The 21,055-nt window shown below is 41.2% G+C and overlaps 1 protein-coding gene across 1 annotated transcript; it reads left to right on the plus strand.

Annotated features, from left to right (window-relative positions):
* The first annotated feature begins 6,075 nt into the window (after window positions 1–6,075).
* On the plus strand, window positions 6,076–20,760 carry GTF2A1L (general transcription factor IIA subunit 1 like). The gene is made up of 9 exons (XM_010209995.2): window positions 6,076–6,096; window positions 8,134–8,235; window positions 8,543–8,663; window positions 10,301–10,356; window positions 11,557–11,650; window positions 12,887–13,488; window positions 15,049–15,339; window positions 16,069–16,158; window positions 20,653–20,760. The coding sequence occupies exons 1-9, from the start codon at window positions 6,076–6,078 to the stop codon at window positions 20,758–20,760; spliced, it is 1,485 nt and encodes a 494-aa protein (XP_010208297.2).
* Window positions 20,761–21,055: the final 295 nt, after the last annotated feature.

Genomic DNA, 21,055 nt, shown 5'->3' on the forward strand with positions numbered 1-21,055 from the left:
AGATGAAGCTAGTTGCAGAAAGCTGAACAATGCACTGTATTCCATTAATGACTATTTATGGCAGGCCCTTTTCCTGCCTTACTTGCATAACTATAGTAAGCCAAAGGACACCATGTTTTTCCCTGTTGAGTACTTCCTCCAATCTCACTGGGATATTTGAATATAATGTAGCAACAACTGTTTAAGGTCTCACAAATTTCACAGTTTGTCCTTGAAATGAGCTGTTACTAGGGAAACAGGGAAACCTCAGGGAGGAAATATGGGAATAAGGCAGAGGTTTGCAGGGCAGCATTCAAAGAATGGCCTTATAATATAAAGTAACCATGCTCCTTGTCCTATACTGCTGTCTCTGTAGCAAACCAGTAAGCTATTCAGTGAAACAGCTAATGTCCGTTTTCACTTTATTGGTGTTCTGTCCTTCAGTGAGCACCTGCAAATGGGAAGCAGATGTCTGGCAGAAGTATAGTCCCCCTCCGGAGCTTAAACAGTTTGGAATGTTGGAATGTATCAAGAGAACAAAATGATTCAGGTACATTAAAAAGTGAAATGGTAAATTGCTAGAGTACAAGTAAAAACATGAAAACGTTTGGTTTTGGGACAGTTTCCTACTATGTGCTATTTTATAGTCCTTTTCTTGCCTTAGTAAAAACAACCTGTTGTTTTCTACAATGGCAATCGTAACACATCGTAAGTGATGTTCATGGCTTCATGCTGAGGGAAACCTTACTGATAGAAATAAAAGAAAAAACCCCACCATCTCAAATTCTGCTTTGCCATGCCACAAAACCCAGCATTAGTAGGTATTTCTGGTGGTAGGTATGTAGGTACAGTAGCATAACATTGCATTGCGATGGCCTCTTCAGTTTAACACAAAATAACTTGCACTTCTCTTTGCATATTCAACTATAAAAGTCGGAGGGGAAAAAAGATCAGAAATGGGGAGGTGCTGGGAATTCAGAGACCCACAAGGTGTGACTGGCAGTGGAGGTTAAGAGGGAGGAGGCAGTGAGTGAGCAGGGAGCTGGCAGAAGGAAAGCGCAGTGGGCAGAGCTTGTTTGCGAGGGCTAAGGAGAACTGCTGCCTCTATGTCAAGGTGAAAAATTTTCCTATGAAAGGGACCGAAATAGAAAAGTGTGAGGAACCCATGCAGAGAAGTGCCTTCAAGGGAAGGTACTGAGAACAAAGCTGCAAGTAGCTATAGGGGTAAAAAAAAGAACTGGGGTGAGGAGGAGGAGGAATTGGGAGTATCTGAAGAAGGGCAGAGCCACGGGAGACACAGCAAGGTGGCTGTGAGACTGATGGGGCATGGTGAGAGGTGTCTTAACCGAACAAGCCAAACTGATGCGTGCTTGTGGCATGCCACAGCTAAGGGCAGCCCCACACCGTGAAGCTGGCCCTGCTTTCATGCAGTACGTGCAGCCATTACACACCAAGCTGAAGAACTTGCTCAATCTGGCTTTAGCATCACTCACATTCATATAGCTGTCAGCAATGGTAACCTATCTTCCTGGACGGAAAGATGTTGTTCATGCAAGGGACCAGTGACACAGTCACGCTATAGGAGATGCGACGAAAATGTCAAATAAAACCCAGCAGTGGAACGGGGAGGATTTAAGGCAAGACCTAACCCAGCAGTGGAACGGGGAGGATTTAAGGCAAGACCTTAGGCATTAGCCTGATGATACCCAGAGGTAAGCTACCGCTGTAACCTTGTTGAACTGCTCTCTAGGGAGGGACCTTCATCTGTCGAGTCATCTGTAACGCTGAAGAGGTTTTACTGCCTAAATGTTAAGTACTGATAACCAAGATTTAGATGACAGTTCATCTGAAATGGAGGAAGCCATCCACTGCTTGGAGAGAAAAGGTGAAAGCTGTTTCAGCCCTCTTCATGGAAAACTGTTACTGAGTATCTGCTGCTAATTGTGTGGTTATAACGTCAAAAGGGATGTGCAGAAGATCTGCATCAGGTAGACTGACACGAAGGTAGAATTGGGGGGAAAAAAACCACCAACCCTCTTCGCTCAGAAGGGGAAGTTTAGGAAGATGACTTCAAGCAAATACTGGGGTCCTTGTATAAATGCTTCCAGGACCTAATATGGCAAGGCAAGTTAGTCTCTGTACATATGGGTTATTCTTTAGTAGAGTTAAATTGGTATCCAGTAGGCAGTAAAAAGGAGAACCTGGCTGCTATGCTGTGCTTCAGTGTATCAAAGCCACTTGCTGGATGATTTTAGTGGTATGGCTGGTGCCACAAAACCCACTGCTCGGGAAAGGGGTTACTGGGGTCACTCGGCTTTATTCCTTTCCAAATTACCAGATGCAAAGTTGGACAGAGCAAATTGGCCTTGACCAAAACATGCTGTTCTGCTCTTATTTAACTTTGCACCAACACTGCTGGGCTTCTGCAATCCTCTGCTCGACTATGAACTTCCAGCAGCTAATTCAAATAAGGAGAAATTATGTTTCTGGCATTTATTCTCCTGCTGCATCCCTACCTCTGTGTGGTTCTGCATGCCCCTGGAGCTGGGCAGCCCCAGAGCAGGTAAGTGGCAATTACAGACAGGTAATTACAGAAGGGAGTGCGATTTCAACCAGTGATGGTGGGGGGTAAACAAGATGGCAGGGAAGGTAGTAGGAGAGTAATGAATGCAAAGACAGTAGACAAAAGAGGATAGAGCGGGATTGGGGCTTTTGTTTTGGGAGACATAGGGCAAAAGGATGAGGTCTCTCTGGGGAAAGAAGGTGCAATGAACATCTGTGCATCACATCCAGGGAAACAAGGCAGACAGCAAAGGGGGTGAGGGAACAGGAGATGAGTGCTGAGGTGGGCACCAGCAGGAGTGTCGTAGAAAGCAAGGACAGGAATACGGACAGTGAAGTGGCTGATGACTGTTTCCCTTTGAGGCTTTCTCTCCACATAAGGCATATGTATCAGGGTGAGTATTTAGGAGAGGCAATGCTTATTTAATCCTTAATTAGGCTTATTCATACTACACAAATTGCTGGGCTTACCAAGGAGCTGAGATACACAGTACTATTCACTATATTCATCAGGACTGGCATTTTTCTTACAGCAGGTTGTACAGGTCAGAGCCCTTTCTATGCCACCCAATGTCCTGATAATTTGTCATTAAACTGAATTAAGGGACAGCTCTTTCTACAGTTCCTCTGATAAAGTGGTTTAAATCAGGTAAAAAAGGAGAGGTCCATGAAGAAACAGGAGTCAGACATGATAAATGAAAGAGGAACAAATCACAGGTCTCAGTGTCTTCTGTCTCAGATCTCTGATGGAAATGATGGCACTTGTAACAAAAATCACACTGCTAATAAAACTGTTTGTGACAGTAGAGTGTCATATAACTACGAATCAACGGCAGAAAACAAAGGGAGCATGTTAGAGAATATCTTTAAAATGAAACCACATTTCTGCCCGTGCCAAGGCATCTCCATGAGGACTGCCTGGATTCTGCAGCCGATTCTTCCTAAGAAGGATTGCTTTTACTTGGAAAGAAGGGCATCGTGGTATTTATAAGATATGCCTTGAGAAAGAATTCTGCAGTCCTGCAGTTGAGTAGCCATGTTCCTCCACAGCAGCAATGCCGGATTTCAACAGAAGAGGGCATTCATTACCAAGCATCTGATTTTGCTGAGGGCTCTTCGTTTCTAGACTGAAGGCATTTGAAAACGGTATTTTTTTTTTATGATTAATAAAGGTTCGTCATCCAAAAATAAATCTCCTCTAGACATCATGTACCAAGAGGAGTATAAATAATTACAAATTAAAACCTGCCCAGCAAACGAATGTTTGCCCTTAAGCAGCACTATCCCAAATGATGACAAAACCCCCAAAAGATCAGGAAGGTTCTGAAAACATGCTACTCTTTTCAATAACTTGACTTCTAAAATTCTTGTGAGCTGTCAAAGAGACCACAATGAGGAGAGCTGGTGTGGAAACTGAAGCAAGATTGAGGAAACCTGGATGCTGTTCCCAATCACCATTTGTGAGCCTGGGCAAGATAATTTGGTGTGTATCTGCCTCAGTTTCTTTTCTTAAAAGCAGAGGTGAATGTTAACAAAACCAATAAGCATGAAAATCCCTACAGGTCTGCACTTTATCCTGCAGGACACTAATAATACTAGGTTAAGACCACCAACATCAAAGCTAGTCAGTCAGAGTAATGCTATGGACAGGTACTTTAATGATTTCGTTTTCCTCAGAGAAGGTAACACATTTTTCAGCATATACCAGCCTTTCTCATGCTGTTCAGTTACACTGACTGTAGTGCCTTTGTTGAAAAGGCACCTTCTCTAGGAATTTATAAAGGAAATTACATTAAGGATGTTGCTAGACCTCAGATGACAGCGTAAGTGCCTTGGTTAGCAGGAGATGCCACCTGCAACCTCCCTGTGCAGCTTGGAATGTTACATTCCCATTCCTAGTTTTTACTTCTCCTCAACAATGGCTATGTACTATCAGTAGGCTTAGTCTGCTATCCCTTGCATGAAGGGAGCTGACACGTTAACTTTGGTGAGAGAAGCTGTGGTATCCACTGGCAAGACAAAGGGTATAATTTATAACACATGGGGTATGCTCATGGTGCCTTGTGCTGGTGGGATGTGCTAGGCAGGTGCAAATACAGAGACAGGCTGTCAACTTAAAGTGCAGGTGAAGATCATTTGCTTCTGTCTGTCAATTTTCTTGTGGATATTGCCAAAGTAACCTGACCATTACCTGAGACAGCTGAGAAGTCTGTGGCATACAGCTGAGAATATTTGGTATATTAAGCTCCCCAACCTCTCTTTCTTTTGAAGTCAGGTATACAAATGGTTTCAATTACAAGGCACTTTGTAATTCTTAGATCTGACCACTAAATAAGCATCCAACTGCAGGATGACCATCTTCAACCTTCAGTGACCAGTGAGATCCTAAAGGCTGCAACTCCTTCCTACTATGTCTGCTAACATGACAGGACTAACCAGACCAGAGAAGAATAATTATGCTCTTGGTATGCAATATCGCTGGCAGTTTCAAATGAGCATTGTGCTTTAAAAAAATGTGGTTTATTATTCAAATTATTCTATAAGTAAAGCAACATGGCTTGCCTTTTTGTCGTGATAATGCAGAGCATACAGAACAGCTGAATATGCAACCGCTGTTTAAATTCAAGACCCAGACAGTATCATTAAACATATTTTGTTGCAGAGCAAAAATTACTTGAATACAAATTGCATTTATCTCACTCAAGAAAATGCAACTTACAATATCATTACGGATGTGGCTTCTTTTTTGTTGTTATAGATGTTAAGCCTAGCTATATAATTAAAGGTCTGCCAGAATTTTCATTAAAATATTTTCACTTTTCTCAGGATGTGTAGTCCCTACAAGCCAAATAGATCTGTAACTATCTAGCTCTGCAAAAAAATGAAGAGGGGAGGAAACAAAAGGATGGTATTTTTAGGTTCTCAGAAATGGATGGACTGAGATGCATAAAGACCAAAGTATGTATTCTCCTACATCTATAAGATTAATGAACTTTTTTTTTTCCCCCTCTGGATGAGTAACTGCTAAATTGGTAAATCTCTGTATTAACATACGAACAGATTGCTGCAAATGTAAGCAATAATTTGAGTAGTTGTACCAGATTGCTGCTACTTAACTGGTAGCTTAGCTATCTCCCAGCTTATGGGGTAATGACTTCAGAGTTTATTAGAGCAAAACAATATGCTTTTGTAGTCAGCGTTCCTAGGTACATTTTTGCACTACAGAAGACTCGTGTCTCTCCACGTGGGTCTTTCCCCTGTGCTAGGGCTTCGGGCCCGAACTGCACACCGGGCCCCTCCGTGGCCGCACACTTTGTGCGGCGGCAGGTCCCTCTGCTTTGGTGTCAAGACAGCAACTCGGGTTTAGCCCCAGCGCTTGGTGGCACCGCGAGGGGTGTTTCAGGGATGGGAACAGAAAGGTAGCCCATCAGAAGAAAGCATAGTAGGGCCAGGGCGGGGCCGGCGGCGAGCCGGCCCCGTTGCTATGGCGATAGCGCCTTAAGGCGGGAGGGCGGGTTGATGGCGGCTGCCGCCATGGCTCATGCAAACCTTGTGGTGAGGGATGGCGGTCGGGTCGGGTCCCGTCCCGACTCCGCGGCGCACTGCCAGGCTTGGGGGCTGTGGCCCGGCTTGGCGTGATCTGGCTGCCTGTGCCCACGGGAGGGAGGAAGGGCACGAGGCTGGGGGAAGCGTGGGGAAATGGGCTCAGCGGGTGCGTCGGGAGGCGGTGCCGCCCCACAGAGGCACCGGGAAGTACCGCCGCCCTCTCCCTGGCGCAGGGTGTGCCGTAATGGCTTCGGAAACCAGTGCTTTTGGGGGGATTTGATAACAAAAGCGCTTTTGGGGCAAAAGCTTCGTGTCAGGGGTTGGTGTGAGCTGGGTAGGTCCAGGGTGTGAAGGGACTTTCTGGAAACTTAGTGGTGCCAGGGATAAAGGTGTCAGCTTCCACTCATCTCTGGGTTTCATCTGCTGCTGCCTTGCCTTTAGGTGGGGCTTCAGATGGACCTAGAGATGACAGTAATCCCAGGGAAGCGTCGGAGGCTTCACCCTTAGCCTTGCTTTTGGCTCTGCTGGAATGGGGTGCTGACAAACCTCCTGCCCCCCGCCACCACGCTATATACAAATAAGAGAGTTTGTTAATTTGTGGAGCTGACAGTCCTCAGTCTGGACAGCCCAGTTCTGGCAAAGGACTGCCCGTGTGTAAAGGGATAAAGCTAATACAGTAATGTCTGCCTTCCAGCCCTTGAGATTCTGCAGCCATTTTTCTCTAATTTGGAGGCATGTAGTGTTTGAGTTTTACAGTTGCTATGTACAGTTTTTATATAGCATAATAAATATTTGCACTTGCTGCAGCTTGGCAGTCTTGGGGAGAGGAATAGGTCTGTTGAAAGATGTAAAATCAGTTTCTCTTCAGGATTAACAACGAAACAAAACATTTGATATACAGGCTAGTCAGCATCTTTTAGTGTAGTGATATAAGAGTAAACTTCTGTGTTTGTGGCTTTTTTCTTTCTTTCTTTTTTTTTTTTTCACTCTCTTTTTGTCTTCCTAGTATCCTGAAATGTCATCTTCAACCTAAACGATTCTGTGATTCTGTGGTTATTTTTAAGCAGTGCTATGTTGTGCTGATAGCTCTTTGCAAAAACTGTGACTTGTTAGTTCTTAATAACTTCTAGCTTTTTTTTAAAAAAACCCACATTGTTATATTGTCTACAGTTTAGAACAACTTTAGACCAGTAAAATACTAAATTTATGTTAGATTAGAAAAAAAACCAAGTCAATATTCATATATCTTAAGTTCTAAGGTTTCCTAAAAATCTCAGCTTTCACCTTTAGTGTTTCACCTGTGTAGGCTGTTCTGGTGGTGATGATAATCAAGATTACAAAACGCTTATTATCTTATATTTGCATCTGAATGGCTGACTCTTAATATGTCTGTTGTCCTGGTCAGACTGGAGGATTAGGATTTAATCACTAACCTATGCAGAAGAAAGAATAAAATGTTGTGTCAGAGTCCTGTTGTAATGTAAGATGAATTATATGTATTTATAAACTGTAGTGTTAAAACTTCCATAGCTAAACTACTACACAACATCTGACCATTATGATGAGGATAAAAAGCCCAACTCTGTTATTTCTTGCAGTTTACTTACATTATGCTTGTGATAGATTTGGTACATCTCATTTTTAGTAGCTTGCATTGTTGGTTGGCCTTTAAGTTAGGGATGGTAACACTAGAATGATGCTAAGTGGCAAATGCCAATTTTAGACATGTTTGTTTGAGAATACAGCACAGCAATTGTTTTTGGTAATGTTTCTAGACTTTTCTTAAGCATTTCTGTAGTCTACAGAAACCAATGATTTGAGGCTTGAATCCAGTATTTTTCCAGGGATATCTGTTCCAGGGATGTCAGTTTTAAAGGAAGGAGTGGACTTGCGTATCTTTGCACTTCACTGAGTATTAACACTGATCTGTTCTTGCTGTTCAGTATGCAACAGTACTTTATGCAGCAAGATTTGACGTTGTGCTATCATTTCAAATGGCTTAATGTTCATCTTAACTTGAAGATATTTTGGGTTTTGTTTATGTAGCCTAAACTATACAAGTCCATTATTGAAGATGTGATTGAAGGTGTGCGGGAACTCTTTGCAGAAGAAGGTTTAGAGAACGATGTTCTGAAAGACTTGAAGCAGGTTTGTTGGATCCTCGTGCATTAATAAAAGTTGTGATTTTTCTTTTTTTTCTTTTGAGATGATGTACCTGTCTATTTCTTTGCCCTCCCAAACATGCAATTATTTGCCCTAATTTAGAGTTACAAATGTGCTGAGAATGATGTGTTATGCTGCTGCAAGTCAAAATTCAGTAGTGATTGTTACCCTTTTTATTGGATAGAATCAGTCAATTGACTCTTGGAAAAACTAGAAATAGTCAGTTATCATTTTAGATGTGGTTTATTTTTAAAGCTGTTATCTGTTGACTGTAATAATAATCTTTCTGCAGCTTTGGGAAACCAAGGTGATGCAGTCTAAAGCAACAGAAGGCTTCTTCAGGCATAACCACCATCCACAGTTTACCCTGCAGTTGCCACACAGTTTTCACCGTGTTCTGCAGACTTCAGCAGGTCAGATGGTCTTGAACACAACAGATGCAATTTAAGAATAGCTCAGTGATTCAGGAATCTTTTTGAAAGACTTGAAGGTGCTGCAGTAGTCTTGGTTTATGATGCTTATGTGTAAATCTAGCATGGTGGGGAACAGTAACTGTTTGAAAGCAGGATTTGACCTGTAAAGAACAAATTAAGCTTTGATAAACTAATGCAATTATGTCTACATGCTCTTGATCTGAATATGAAAAGAATTTCAGCCATCTTATCTGCAATCCAGAAGTGTAACCCTTCGATTGCAAATTCACCACTAGGGTTAAGTTTTCATGTCTCTTTTTAATGTGTGGCATGATATGTGCAGAGGTTATATGGCATGTTTGTGTCATGCAGCTCTGCTGTCATGTCAGAGTCTAATCTAGTTCTGCACTTGGTAAAAATGTAAGTGCTTGTTCAAATAGAAGAGTGGGAGTTTTTTGTTTTCTTTCAGTTAGCTTTCCTAAAAGAAGTATTCCTATTACAGGGCAATACTTGACTTTCACACAGCCTCTGACATCAGGACATATTCTTCTGAATTAAGTCCAGCTGACCACTATGGTACTGTTGTGATTGGGTAAATGCTCAGCTGAGGCTACTTCCCATGTGAGGGGCCATTTAGAATCTTTCCCCCGAAGGAAAAAAAACCCCATATAAGATGATTTAGTGAGAATCTCTGTCATAGTGTATTTCAAAGTTTGTCAGGTAGTCTGCATCTGTTGCCTTTTATGTTTTTGGTTGGGTTTTTCTTTTTTTACAGTCTTCATAGTTGAATGGAGTGCTTTTGGAGACAGATGCTTTATTTTTGTGTGTAGTTACAGGGAGTATACTTCTGGGTTTGTTTGCTATTGGAGGCTTTATATTTAATGAACTTGACCTTGTTACTTCTAAGTTTTGGAAGGGCAATATAAGGAAAAAACAATCTGTTGAAGCCAGTGACCTACTTCTTTTTTTTCTTTCTTTCTTTCCTAATTGGATTTGAATGGTCTCATGGCTAGAGATTTTCAAAGCAGTTAGGGCTACCTAGATTGTTTGCTTCTTCAAGCCTGAAAAGGTTTCCCTTTGGCTTATCTTCTCTCACTGAAGTCAGTATTGAGTGTTTCTGAAAATCCTACCCTACTGTTCCTCCTATTAGCAGCATTGGATTTCCTCTGGTGCTGAAAAATACTTGCACATTTTCCTCAAGTTGGCAAGGCACTACGTTTTGCATATATGTTCTTGGTCATGTTAAAATAATAGCGTGTTCTTCTAGTTGATGTGATAAGTAGAAATGGCATGCTTAGTTTTTACAGTGCAACTTAAACACAGCAAATAGTTAAATAGAAATTGGGGGGGGGGGGGGGGGGAATGTCCAAGACTAACTTTTAGCAATACCTTAGTTTTATAAATTCAGGGTATAAACTCTCCTCCCTGAGTACATCATAAGCTTGAAGTAATATAAAGGGAAGTATGTTCAAGAGCTGTACCTAGATGTGCTCACTTGTTTGTTGATTGAATTAGCATGAACTGAAGTTAAATTGCTTTAGTTTCGTCAGTGCTTGATGTAAATTACTTAAAGAGCATCTGTGTCTAAGAAATTAATGTTTTTTGTAAAGTAGCTTTTTTTTCTCTTGTTTGTATAGCTTCTTTAGTCATCCCAGCTGGCAGAGGTTTTCAGCATTTCATGGCAGCAGATCTGGTATGTACTTGTAGTGACATTTTATTTCAATTTTGATTACTCTGAATTCTAAACGATTAAGTTTGTCAGTTGTTAATAAGCTTAAGGCAAGAATTAAATATTTTTCATTTATAGATGTTTTAGGGCAGCATTTAGGGACTGAAAAAGTAGCATTTCTCGTGACAGTTTCATCCGTCCAACGTGGTAGAATAGGCAAGGGAGCAGGAGTCCTGCTGAGGGAAAGTCAACAGCTGAAGAAACTCAGTGTTATTACTTCTAGCCTCCCTCCCCCTTTTTAAAAGAAAACTGTACAAAAATGAAGAGTCTGCAGAAGGAGAGCTGTAAGTCTGCTGCTTCTATTTGAGCAGTGAAGGATGAGGATCCACCAGTTGATTTTGCAAGCAGTGCAGGCAGAAATGTGTTGGAAGTCATAGCTTCATTTATTTAGCCCAGAGGATGAAAGCAGTGGAAATGAACATCTATGGATCTGTTTTCTTTATTTGTTTTGTTTTTTAATTACCGTGTGTTAAAATAATGCATGGTTGGGAAAAGCACTAGTGAAACGGAGAGCAGCATTATCTGTGAGGCATAGAAGTCATCCAGAAGGAAATGAAAGTTTTTAGAATTTACAGGTTCTGAACTGTGGGCATGGCAAGAATTGTTTGGGGAGGGGCTATTAATTGTCAGAGCTTGATGAATTTCCTGAGTGCCTCCTAAGCCTCAAGCTAAGTAGCTTGCTGAAATATATTGGGAAGATGTTTACGTAACATGCATGTTTCTTGATTTTTAAAATTTAGATTTCCCCAGAACAGCTAGTTTGAAAGGGAGCCATATATCTACTTCAGCTTTCTGAGAGACAAGTGACATCATAGGCCTAGACAAGGACTTTGTGCTATGTGGAATAATGTATAAGCTTATGTAAAAGTGCCTCTGAGTGGAACAATACCTTTCTGGATGGCGTGTACATTGAGAGGGAACAGGAAAGTATTCTGCTAACAAAAAGGGAATGTGATAACTGGAAAATAGGAAACACTTAGGGCGAGTCATCATCCTGTCAATACAGAGTACTCTGTCAAAATCTCAAGTCTGAAGCTACTCTTCAGTAAAGATGATCACAAAAAGGCCCTCATTCATGTTTCATCTGGTTATGTTACATGTGACATTTAGGTCTCTAAGAGATAAAGTATGTACTATTTCTTAATAAAGCTCTTATGTATCTAGGGTGCTTCACGAGCAGGTGCAACTCTTACTCTCCCTCCCGGTATTGCGTATCCTATACATGTACCAGCTGGAGTGACGCTGCAGACAGCATCTGGTAAGATTAAAGAGATGTGAAATGTTACAGTGCATTGATGGTACGTGGCTATTGAAAGACAGTCCTGAGTGCAGTAGAAAAACAAATGTGAAGTTAAATTATAGGTGGGTAGAGCCAGTTATCCTCTTATTCCTTTGTAGCTTGTGTTTGTAATTGCTGCATGGGGGAAATAATTAACATTGATTGGTTAGTGTGTCAGTTGTGTACATTTGCAAGATCAGTTAACACAGGCTACCGGGTGCTGCCATTTTTTTTGTTTTACAAGCGCTCACAAATGTATTTCTTTGTCAGTCCAGACGTAGGTATCTTCTCCTCCTATATGGGAGAAGGTCATCCCTGTTTTAAAAAGGTAAAGACATTCTGGTGCTTCAGAATCAAATTGGTTTCTCATTCAAATAAATCCCACTATCCATTACCAGTTTTTCATGCTCTTTTGCCAGTAAAATTCTCTGTACTGCTTGTACAAAAATGTGCTTGTACTGCTTAGGGTGTGGTGACTGGAAGGCTTGTTTCAGTTAGAGATTGACTCTTTCCTCAAACAGCTGTTCTTTGATGAGAACTAATGTCACCAGATACCTGTTTCAGGTATAATTCCTAAGGTTATGACACCCATAGGCTAATATCAGTGACTATGTATGCAGGCATATTTTCAATATGGGAAAAAGAATAACAGAAACTGGGAACTTAGTTCTGGCATTTTAGTTCTAACACTTATAAAAATGACTTTAATTATTCAACATTTGGGATGGTTTTTGAGGATAGATGAACTAGGAGTCTTTTTTGTTAGCATTGTGTTTGGGGTTTAGTTTTGTTTTTTTTGACTAAATAAAGCAGTTCTTTTAGAAGGAATACTTAAAGGTCCTTAAAGGAGTGAACTAGCCCTGTAGATATGGAATACTTTACTATTTCATCTTGTATTCCTTACTTTCTGAAATGACATGGAAACCAAAAACTGAATTTTCCTTTTTTAAATCCAATATGTAACTAAATTATTGAACTTACTGCCACATGGTATTGTGGAGGCCAAAACCAAAAAGGGATATTAAATGTGATGATCTGGGTGGAAGCTCTCAACACAAAAAGCCTCTGAATGCTTAATTTTCAAAGGCTGAAATTGTGTTTGGGTAATGTACTGCTTTGTAAACATTCTGTTTCTTATAGTTTGCCTGAGGGTTTGCTGTTGGTTATTAGTGGCCTGGATGAACCTGAAGCAGCTTTGAACCCTTTTCTTTGTAGGGCACCTTTATAAGGTAAATGTGCCTGTTATGGTTACACAGACCTCAGGAGATGCAAGTATTCAACACCAGCCTGTTCAGCAGATATTTCAGCCTCTCGGGCAACCTTCAGTTCTACAAGCCAACGTTGCCACCGTTGCACAAGTGAATGCATCTTCTACCCAGGCAGCTGCTGAAACATTGCTACCTCAGGAGACTGCTGTCCAACAGACCGAGGTATTTCAACCAAATGTCATGGAAAAAAACCACCTGGAGAACTCTGCCAATCCTGCATTGGTCCAGCAGCCTTCTGTGAGTCAGCAGCAATTTGCAACTAACACGGTGTTGAATCAGTGTGCAGACTCAACAGAAAAATCCCAGCATGGCAATCTTCACACAGCTGTGTTTACTCCAGAATCCTCTGAGGGGTTTTCTCCCGCAGAATCCTTGGCAAACAACTCGAGCAGCATACTGTTGGATATGGAGGAGCAGTTAGACATTGAGCCTCAGGAGTCGGGACAACAGCAGGTGTCTGATGATATCATTGACCTGATTGTTACAGGCAAAAGATTGGATGGTAACACTGTTCTGAAAGATCAGTCCAGCATTGCATCCTCTGACAAGGTAAGACCTTTTATGTCTCAGCTGGTGAAAATATATCAGTTGGAGATGGCTGTTTGAAGTGTTGTAAGAAACATGATTGCACACATTTAAGTGACAAGTGGCACCTCTAAGTTATAGTAATAACTATTACAATTTTAAAGTTCATTCTTGAGCTTGCTTGGAATAGCAGTAGATGGCTGCTTATTTTTACATAAGGAATGTCACAAATACTGCTGAAATACTGGGGTTAAAGAGAATGTCAATCTAAAAAGTGCTGAAAGTCTAATGGATACCTATAATGCATTGTGAGACTTACTGACTTTTTGGGAGGATAATAGTGTTGTGGTTTTGTGTGGGTTTTTTGTTGCTTTTGTTTTTGCAAATGAGCAGACATGCATGACCCTCTGACAATTTCCATGGCATTCTGACACTGAATCTGCATATGGCCAGTTGGGGGCAAATTGCTTTTGCAGTGTCATCTGGGATTAGTTTTAACTTGTAATGTGCAAAGAGCATTTAAGCTGCATTGAGAATACATATTGAGTATGAAAAGTCAGATTTGATAGGTGAAAATCTCCTAGAAGGTAATGTATTTCCTTAGGAACAAAACATCCTGAACAAACTAGAATTTGGCTAGAGCTGTGTGAGAAAACTAATGATTTTAATTAATAGTCCATTTTCCTGACCTCATCTGATTTTATTGCTGCAGAAATTATTTGCAAATGTTTGAAGTTCAGACTGGCTTGCTGACTTTGAGTTGTAGTGCTTATATGTGATACAATTTCATTAAATGCAAATGTAATGACAGGAGTGACAAGTGACTGTAAATGGAAAGCATACAGTGTTGCTCATCTGAACTTTGATGGTGGGATGATTAAGATTGTCCCTAGTAAGAATGGAAGGTCAAACCAAAGTGTTGCTTTTTGAACTATAAAGTGTACGTGGATGTGAATTAAGTGCTACAATAAAGATTTAACAAGAAACTGAAGATGGCTGAAAGCTTAAAGCCCATTTATGCTCCTGTGAACACTCTGTTTAGGAATTCTAGCACTTTTATGAACAGTGACTTGAAGTACTGAAATATTTCCTGTCTCTTTCAGCTTTTTATATCTTATTTAAACAAAACATTTTGATTGAGTTGAGGGAGACGGATGATTTCGCCTTTTATTTAAAAAATGAAAAGTGCTATTTTGGGGGGCAGGAGAGTATCTTGGTTCCTTTTCTCCCTTTTTTGTTTGTTTTGTTTTTAGAGTTCTCTCTGCAATAGATACTCTGAAGGCCCACTCAGTCATCCTCTCTTAAAATGCTGTTTTAGTATGTTAGTATTTAAAAAAAAAATCTAAGAAAATATCTTTCTGTATCGCTGAGGAGTATTTGGCATAGATTGCATTTAAGGTTAGGTGTTGGAACAAGGTTAGCAAATCTACTCAAGGTTTACAAGTAGGCCAGAACTTGAAACTCTCATTTTAGTGTCCCAGTCTTGTTGCTTTATTAAACAAAAATCTCAGGCTTTGTACTGAACAATGAAAGCTGTGTGGTGTTAATTCACAAGCTGTCTCTGGTCCCTTTTATTCCTGTCAGATGGAACCTACTGAGCAGATGGAATCTAATTTACAATCAGAGAAGCATATCTGCAGTGACATTGAAGACATAATTCAGCTAGATGGTACTGGTGATGTATCTCCCAAGGAAGAAATACTACATACAAAAGATAAGGAAGAGAATGAATTCATTGGCATTATTGAATCAGAAGATCTAAAAGTTTTGGAGGGTGAGGAAGACGATGATGAGGAATGTGACAGCATTTCAAGCACAGAGTCCAGCAGCAGTGGTGGAGATAACGAAGAGCCCCAAATAGATATAGTAGAGGAGGTAATTTAGTTTTGAGCCTTGCTGTTACAATAGCGTATCTATCTTGACTGTTCAGTTGTTGGACCCAGAATGATTCGTGGCAAGTTTAATGGAGAGAATACATAGTTAAGTTACATACCTCTTGAGATAGGGAGGATTGGTGAAAATTACTTGAGAGCTCGTTCTGAAGAGCATGGACAAATGAAAGAGATGTTCAGAAGTCATTTATTTATTGGATGATTACTTAATTACCAGAGTTAAAGTTGTGTAGTAAAATCTTGGCCGCAGTGAAATGGAGTTCTGCTATTTATTTATTTAAGATCAGGATAAAAATCTAGGTTTCTCTTCCTCTGAAAGACCACAGGGGATTAGACAGAGAAGAGAATGATGTAGGTATGTTTCCTGGGAACAGGCTTTTCTTAAAAATGTGCAGTTTTGTATTCTAGAGTTTCGAAAGAGAATTAATTCGCAGCATCTGGACTGCAAATAAATACCCTTTGATCACTATTCCAGCAACTGGAATACTGCTTTGTCAGTTACCAGTCTTGCATTTTGATCTGTGTTTTTGTTAAGGGTGTTTTTGGTTTTGAGAGCATAGATTATAAATGAGTCTGGTGCAACATGATGTTCATAGCCTCTAGGTCTTGATTTCTTTTGCAGTGGTAGCTTTTGTTTTTCTAGATGTGTTTAATGTCAAGTCTATTCAATGGTATTCTGAAAGAATGTATGAAATACAGTTTTTATCTCTAGGACCCCTTAAATTCTGGTGATGATGTCAGTGAACAGGACACTCCTGACTTGTTTGACACAGACAATGTAATAGTTTGTCAGTATGACAAGGTACAGTATATAGTTTTGTTCCTTCATCATTCTAAATAATATCTTTGGCAAATCTATGTCTGGTCTCCTGTCAGGGCCTTGTAAAGAATATCTAATGCTGTAATAATTGTTTAAATTACACATTTAGCTGACAATAGCTTGAAGTCTTACCTGCTGTTTTCTGAAATGAAGATAATCAAAAGGTTCATAATATGCTATTAAAGGAAAAGGGGACCAAATCTTGCAAGATTAAGGTTAGTAAATCTGCAAAGGCTTATGCATTTCCTTAACTTTTAAGTAATATCAACAGCTCCATGGATGTAGGTATGCATTTTCAGGCACAAATTAAGGCTTTTGAAATGGATAACAGAAAGAGGAGTGCACATACTTTCTTTAAATCTTTTTGTCTTTGAAATGGTTACTGAGATTTTCTTAGTGGAATTCTATTGTGAATGAAAAAAACAAAACAGTTGTTAAGGGGCATTTTGTCCTTCATTTTGATGTTTAAAATTCAACCCTTCTTTGAATTTAGTACTTCTAACTTTGCTATGGCTTTGTACACTTACATGTCAATAGTTTAGGAAGTAACAAGACAAAGTGCATATTTTGTTTTGAAACAAATGTGGAAAAATATGTCTGTAGTTTGCTTAAGAATGTGCCTTAGCTTTTATTCTTTCAAAAGTGACTAGTGATAATTTTTTGTGTGTGTTCAACTAGGCCTGCCTTTATGGTGTCTGTGTCTTAGGAAACAGTGAGCTGTTTAGAAAATTGCCTCTACTAAAGTGTAACAGATTGAGTGTTTCTGAAACTAGTTATTTTGGAAAATGTATAGTTAGAGGGATATGTGTAGAAAGTGCATCTGAGGTTAAGCCGCAGTGCCTGTATTGTACTGAAAAGGTACACAAAGTTTTGAAGCTTCATAACTCAGTTTGATGTTACAGATGCTATTGACACTAGATGTTATCTACAGCAAGATTGGTCTGTAATAAGCCCACAAAGAGAGCAGCAAGTCAGAGAAGTGCTCCTGCCTCAAGCCAGCAAGATGGTGAGCACTTGCCTGAGGGCTAAAGGCAAGGCTCAGGTGGTGAATGCCCTGGTGAAGATTGATGTATCCACCCAGACAGCTGGTCAGCAAGGATGCTTTAATCCAGATTAATTGCAGGGGGTGTTTAGGATGTTTAGGCACATCTGCTGCTGAGGTAAGGTGGAAAAGCCCAGCCCTTCACAAGCTATGTTAAGGGTCGGGGTAATATAGGTGATGCTGTTGTGGGAGTTTGTTCCAGGCCACCTGATCAGGAGGAAGAAGTGGATGAGACCTTTTACAAACAGCTGAGAGCTGTCTCACAGTCACAATCCCTGGTACTCATGGGGGACTTCAACCACCCTGATATTTGCTGGCAAAGCCACTCAGCCAAGCACACACAGTCCAGGAGGTTCCTACAGAATTTTGATGACAACTTCCTGTCACAGGTGGTCGAGGAACCAACAAGGAGGGATGTGCTGCTGGACCTTGTGCTGACAAATAAGGAGGGTCTGGTTGGGAATGTGAAGATTGGAGGCAACCTTGGCTGCAGCAACCATGAGATGGTAGAGTTCAAGATCCTGTGTGTGGAAGAGGCAGAACACAAAGCAGGGTTGCAACCCTGAGTTTTAGACGAGCTGACTTTGGCCTCTTCAAAGACCTGCTTGGAGGGATCTCATGGAATAAGATCCTAGATAGTAGAAGTGCCCAAGAGAGCTGGTTGATCTTCAAGCAGCACTTCCTCCAAGCCCAGGATCAGTGTGTCCCCACAAGTAGAAAATCAGGAAAAGGAGGCAGGAGGCCTCCATGGATGAGCAAAGATCTTCTGAGACAACTCAGGCAGAAAGCAGCCATCTGTGAGAGGTAGAAACAGGGCATGGTTTCTTGGGAAGGGTATAGGAGCTTTGCCAGAGCATGGAGAGGTGCAACCAGTAAGGCTTAAAGCCTTTTTAGAATTAAACCTGGCCAGGACTGTAAAGGACAAGAAGAAGGTTTTTTTCAGATACATCAGCAGGAAAAGGAATATTAGGGAGAACATGGGCCTGCTGCTGAAAACAGAGGGTGCCCTGGTGACAGAGGATGCAGAGAAGGCTGAATTACTGAATATCTTCTTTGCTTTGGTCTTTATGGCCACAGCTGGCCCTTGAGAAGCCCAGTCCAGCAGAGATAGTAGGATGACCTGGACAGCAGAGGACTTGCCCTGGGTGGATAAGGAAGATGTTAAAGACTTGTTGGCCAAGCTTAAGGCTCATAAGTCAATGGATTCGGATGGGATGTATCCGAGAGTGCTGAGGGAGCTGGCTGATGTGGTTGTTAAGCCACTCTCTATCACTTTTGAACATTCATGGAGAACAGGAGCGATGCCTGAGGACTGGAGAAAGGCCAAAAAGGGCAGGAAGGATGACCTGGGAAACTACAGGCTGGTCAGCCTCACCTCTATCCCTGGAAAGGTGATGGAACAACTCATCCTCAATGTTGTTAATAAACATGTGAAGGAAAAGATGGTTATTGGGGGGACCCTACATGGCTTCACCAAGGGGAAATCCTGTTTGACCAACCTAATACCTTTCTATGAGGGCATAACTGGCTGACTGGATGGAGAGCAGTGGATGTCAACTACTTTGACTTCAGCAAGGCTTTTGACACTGTAACATCCTCATCAGAAAGCTCAGGCAGTGTGGCTTGGATGAGTGGACAGTGAGGTGGATCGAGAGGTAGCTGTATGACAGAGCCTGGAGGGTGGTGATCAATGGCACAGAATCGTGTTGGAGGCCTGTGGCCAGTGGAGTTCCACAGGGATGGGTTCTGGGGCCAGTCTTGTTCAACATTTTCATCAAGGACCTGGAAGAGGGGACAGAGTGTACCCTCAGCAAGTTAGCTGATGACACCAAACTGGGAGGACTGGCTGATTCTCCAGAAGGCTGTGCTGCCATTCAGTGGAATCTCGACTGGCTTGAGAGTTGGGCAGAGAGGAACCTCATGAGGTTCAACAAGGACAAGTGCAGAGTCCTGCATCTGGAAAGGAACAACCCCATGCACCAGTACAGGCTGGGGGTCAAACTGCTGGAGAGCAGCTTTGCAGAGAGAGACACCTGGGAGTCCTGGTTAACAGTGAACTAACCATGAGCCAGCAATGTGCCCTCATTTCCAAGAAGGCCAATGGCATCCTGGGATGCATCAAGAAGAGTGTGGCCAGCAGGTCGAGGGAGGTTATTCTTCCCCTCTATTCTGCCCTGGTGAGGCCTCATCTGGAGTCCTGTGTCCAGTTCTGGGCTCCTCAGCTCAAGAGGGACAGAGAACTTCTGGACAGAGTCCAGCACAGGAGAATCAAGATGATCAGGGGACTGGAACATCTTCCTTATGAAGAAATGCTGTGGGAACTGGGGCTGTTTAGTCTGGAGGAGACTGAGGAAGGATCTCAGTAATATTGACAAATACCTAAGTGGTGGATGTCAGGAGGTTGGGGCATCCCTTTTTTCTTTCGTGTCCAGTGAAGGACAAGGGGTAATGGGATAAAGCTGAAACACAAAAAGTTCAATTTAAACATAAGAAAAACTATTTTACTATTCAGGTGATGGAGCACTGGCACAGGCTGCCCAGGGAGGGTGTGGAGTCTCCTTTTCTGGAGGTCTTTAAGACCCACCTGGACATGTTCCTGTGAGACCTGATCTAGGTGGACCTGCCCTTTCCTACATAGATTTAATAAAAGGCCTAGTAGAAAGTAGATGGAAACAGTTATCTATTAAACTACCTTGTTACCCATAAAGATATTGCCGTGTGTGGAATTACTGTCCTGGTTCTTTTGGGTTGCTTTTCCCTTTTTCTTTCTGAAGTTCAAAATAGACTGATGCTTAAAATTCAATGAGTTTTCTAGAGGTGTTTAAAATTCCTTCTTTTTGTAATAAACACAAATTTTTTGGCAGTATAGAGCATTTTGCAGACCTTTTAAAACAGATGGACTATGCAAATCCTTTCATGTCATTTTACATGGCTGTATTTGCTTTTAAGCAAAATTTTCCTGCTTTTAGCTTGGTCTTAACATCTCTGTGTGTGCAACATTGCAATGTGTGTGGGAGTGGGAAACCACTGTGTTTCAGTTAAGCCATACTTGTTTGCAAGGTGCAGTGTATTTTGGGGCTGATAACGCTTGCAAAATTGCTCCATTATTTTCTTCTTTTCCTGCTGCCATGGAACTGTCACACATCTACCATTGCTTGCTTGGTTTTTTTGGGTGTGTGCGTGCTAGGATGCAGGAAGCTATTCCTTTGAGAGGACAGGGAGTTCATCATAAACAGATGAAACCTGTTGCTTCTGTGAAAGATTTGTGATGTATTCAAGTGGCAGCATGTCATGTGTTCTGGGCACAGTAAAAGAAAAACAAGGTTTGTAAACCAAGTTGCCCTTAAAGTACCTTTTTTAATTTATTGAATGGACAGTCTAATATATTTGGGGAGTTGATTTGTTGATTTGCGTTGTTTTATTTTTCTCATCAGATACATCGAAGTAAGAACAAGTGGAAGTTCTACTTAAAAGATGGAGTGATGTCCATTGAGGGTAAAGACCATGTTTTTGCAAAAGCCATTGGAGATGCGGAGTGGTGAAACCTCACTAAGTATGTGCTTTCAAGACTCTGGCATTATTCCCTTATAAGCCTCTATGAAACAACTAGACTTTCTATTGTTTTGCCACAAAGAACCAAACCAACAAAGCTGTGAGAAGAATATGCAAAATCAATGTTGTTAATACATGCAAGCTAAACCACTGTATTGTTAGCTACTCAGTTGCTGTTCTTTTCTGATTATTTCTTTTCTACTCAAGAAAAGTCACTGGAATTAATAGCTTTAAAGACTGAAATGTTCAATCTGTTAGTAATTTGGTAATGTCATGGAATATTAA

The sequence above is a fragment of the Colius striatus genome, chromosome 2 (genome assembly GCF_028858725.1).
Source record: "Colius striatus isolate bColStr4 chromosome 2, bColStr4.1.hap1, whole genome shotgun sequence".
Classification (NCBI taxonomy): domain Eukaryota; kingdom Metazoa; phylum Chordata; class Aves; order Coliiformes; family Coliidae; genus Colius; species Colius striatus.

Excerpts from the sequence above, each read along its gene's own strand:
- GTF2A1L (XM_010209995.2), top strand. The coding sequence starts at position 6,076 with ATGGCTCATGCAAACCTTGTG. Across the intron at positions 8,236-8,542 it reads TTCTGAAAGACTTGAAGCAG|CTTTGGGAAACCAAGGTGAT; the intron begins GTTTGTTGGATC and ends ATCTTTCTGCAG. Across the intron at positions 16,159-20,652 it reads TAGTTTGTCAGTATGACAAG|ATACATCGAAGTAAGAACAA; the intron begins GTACAGTATATA and ends TTTTCTCATCAG.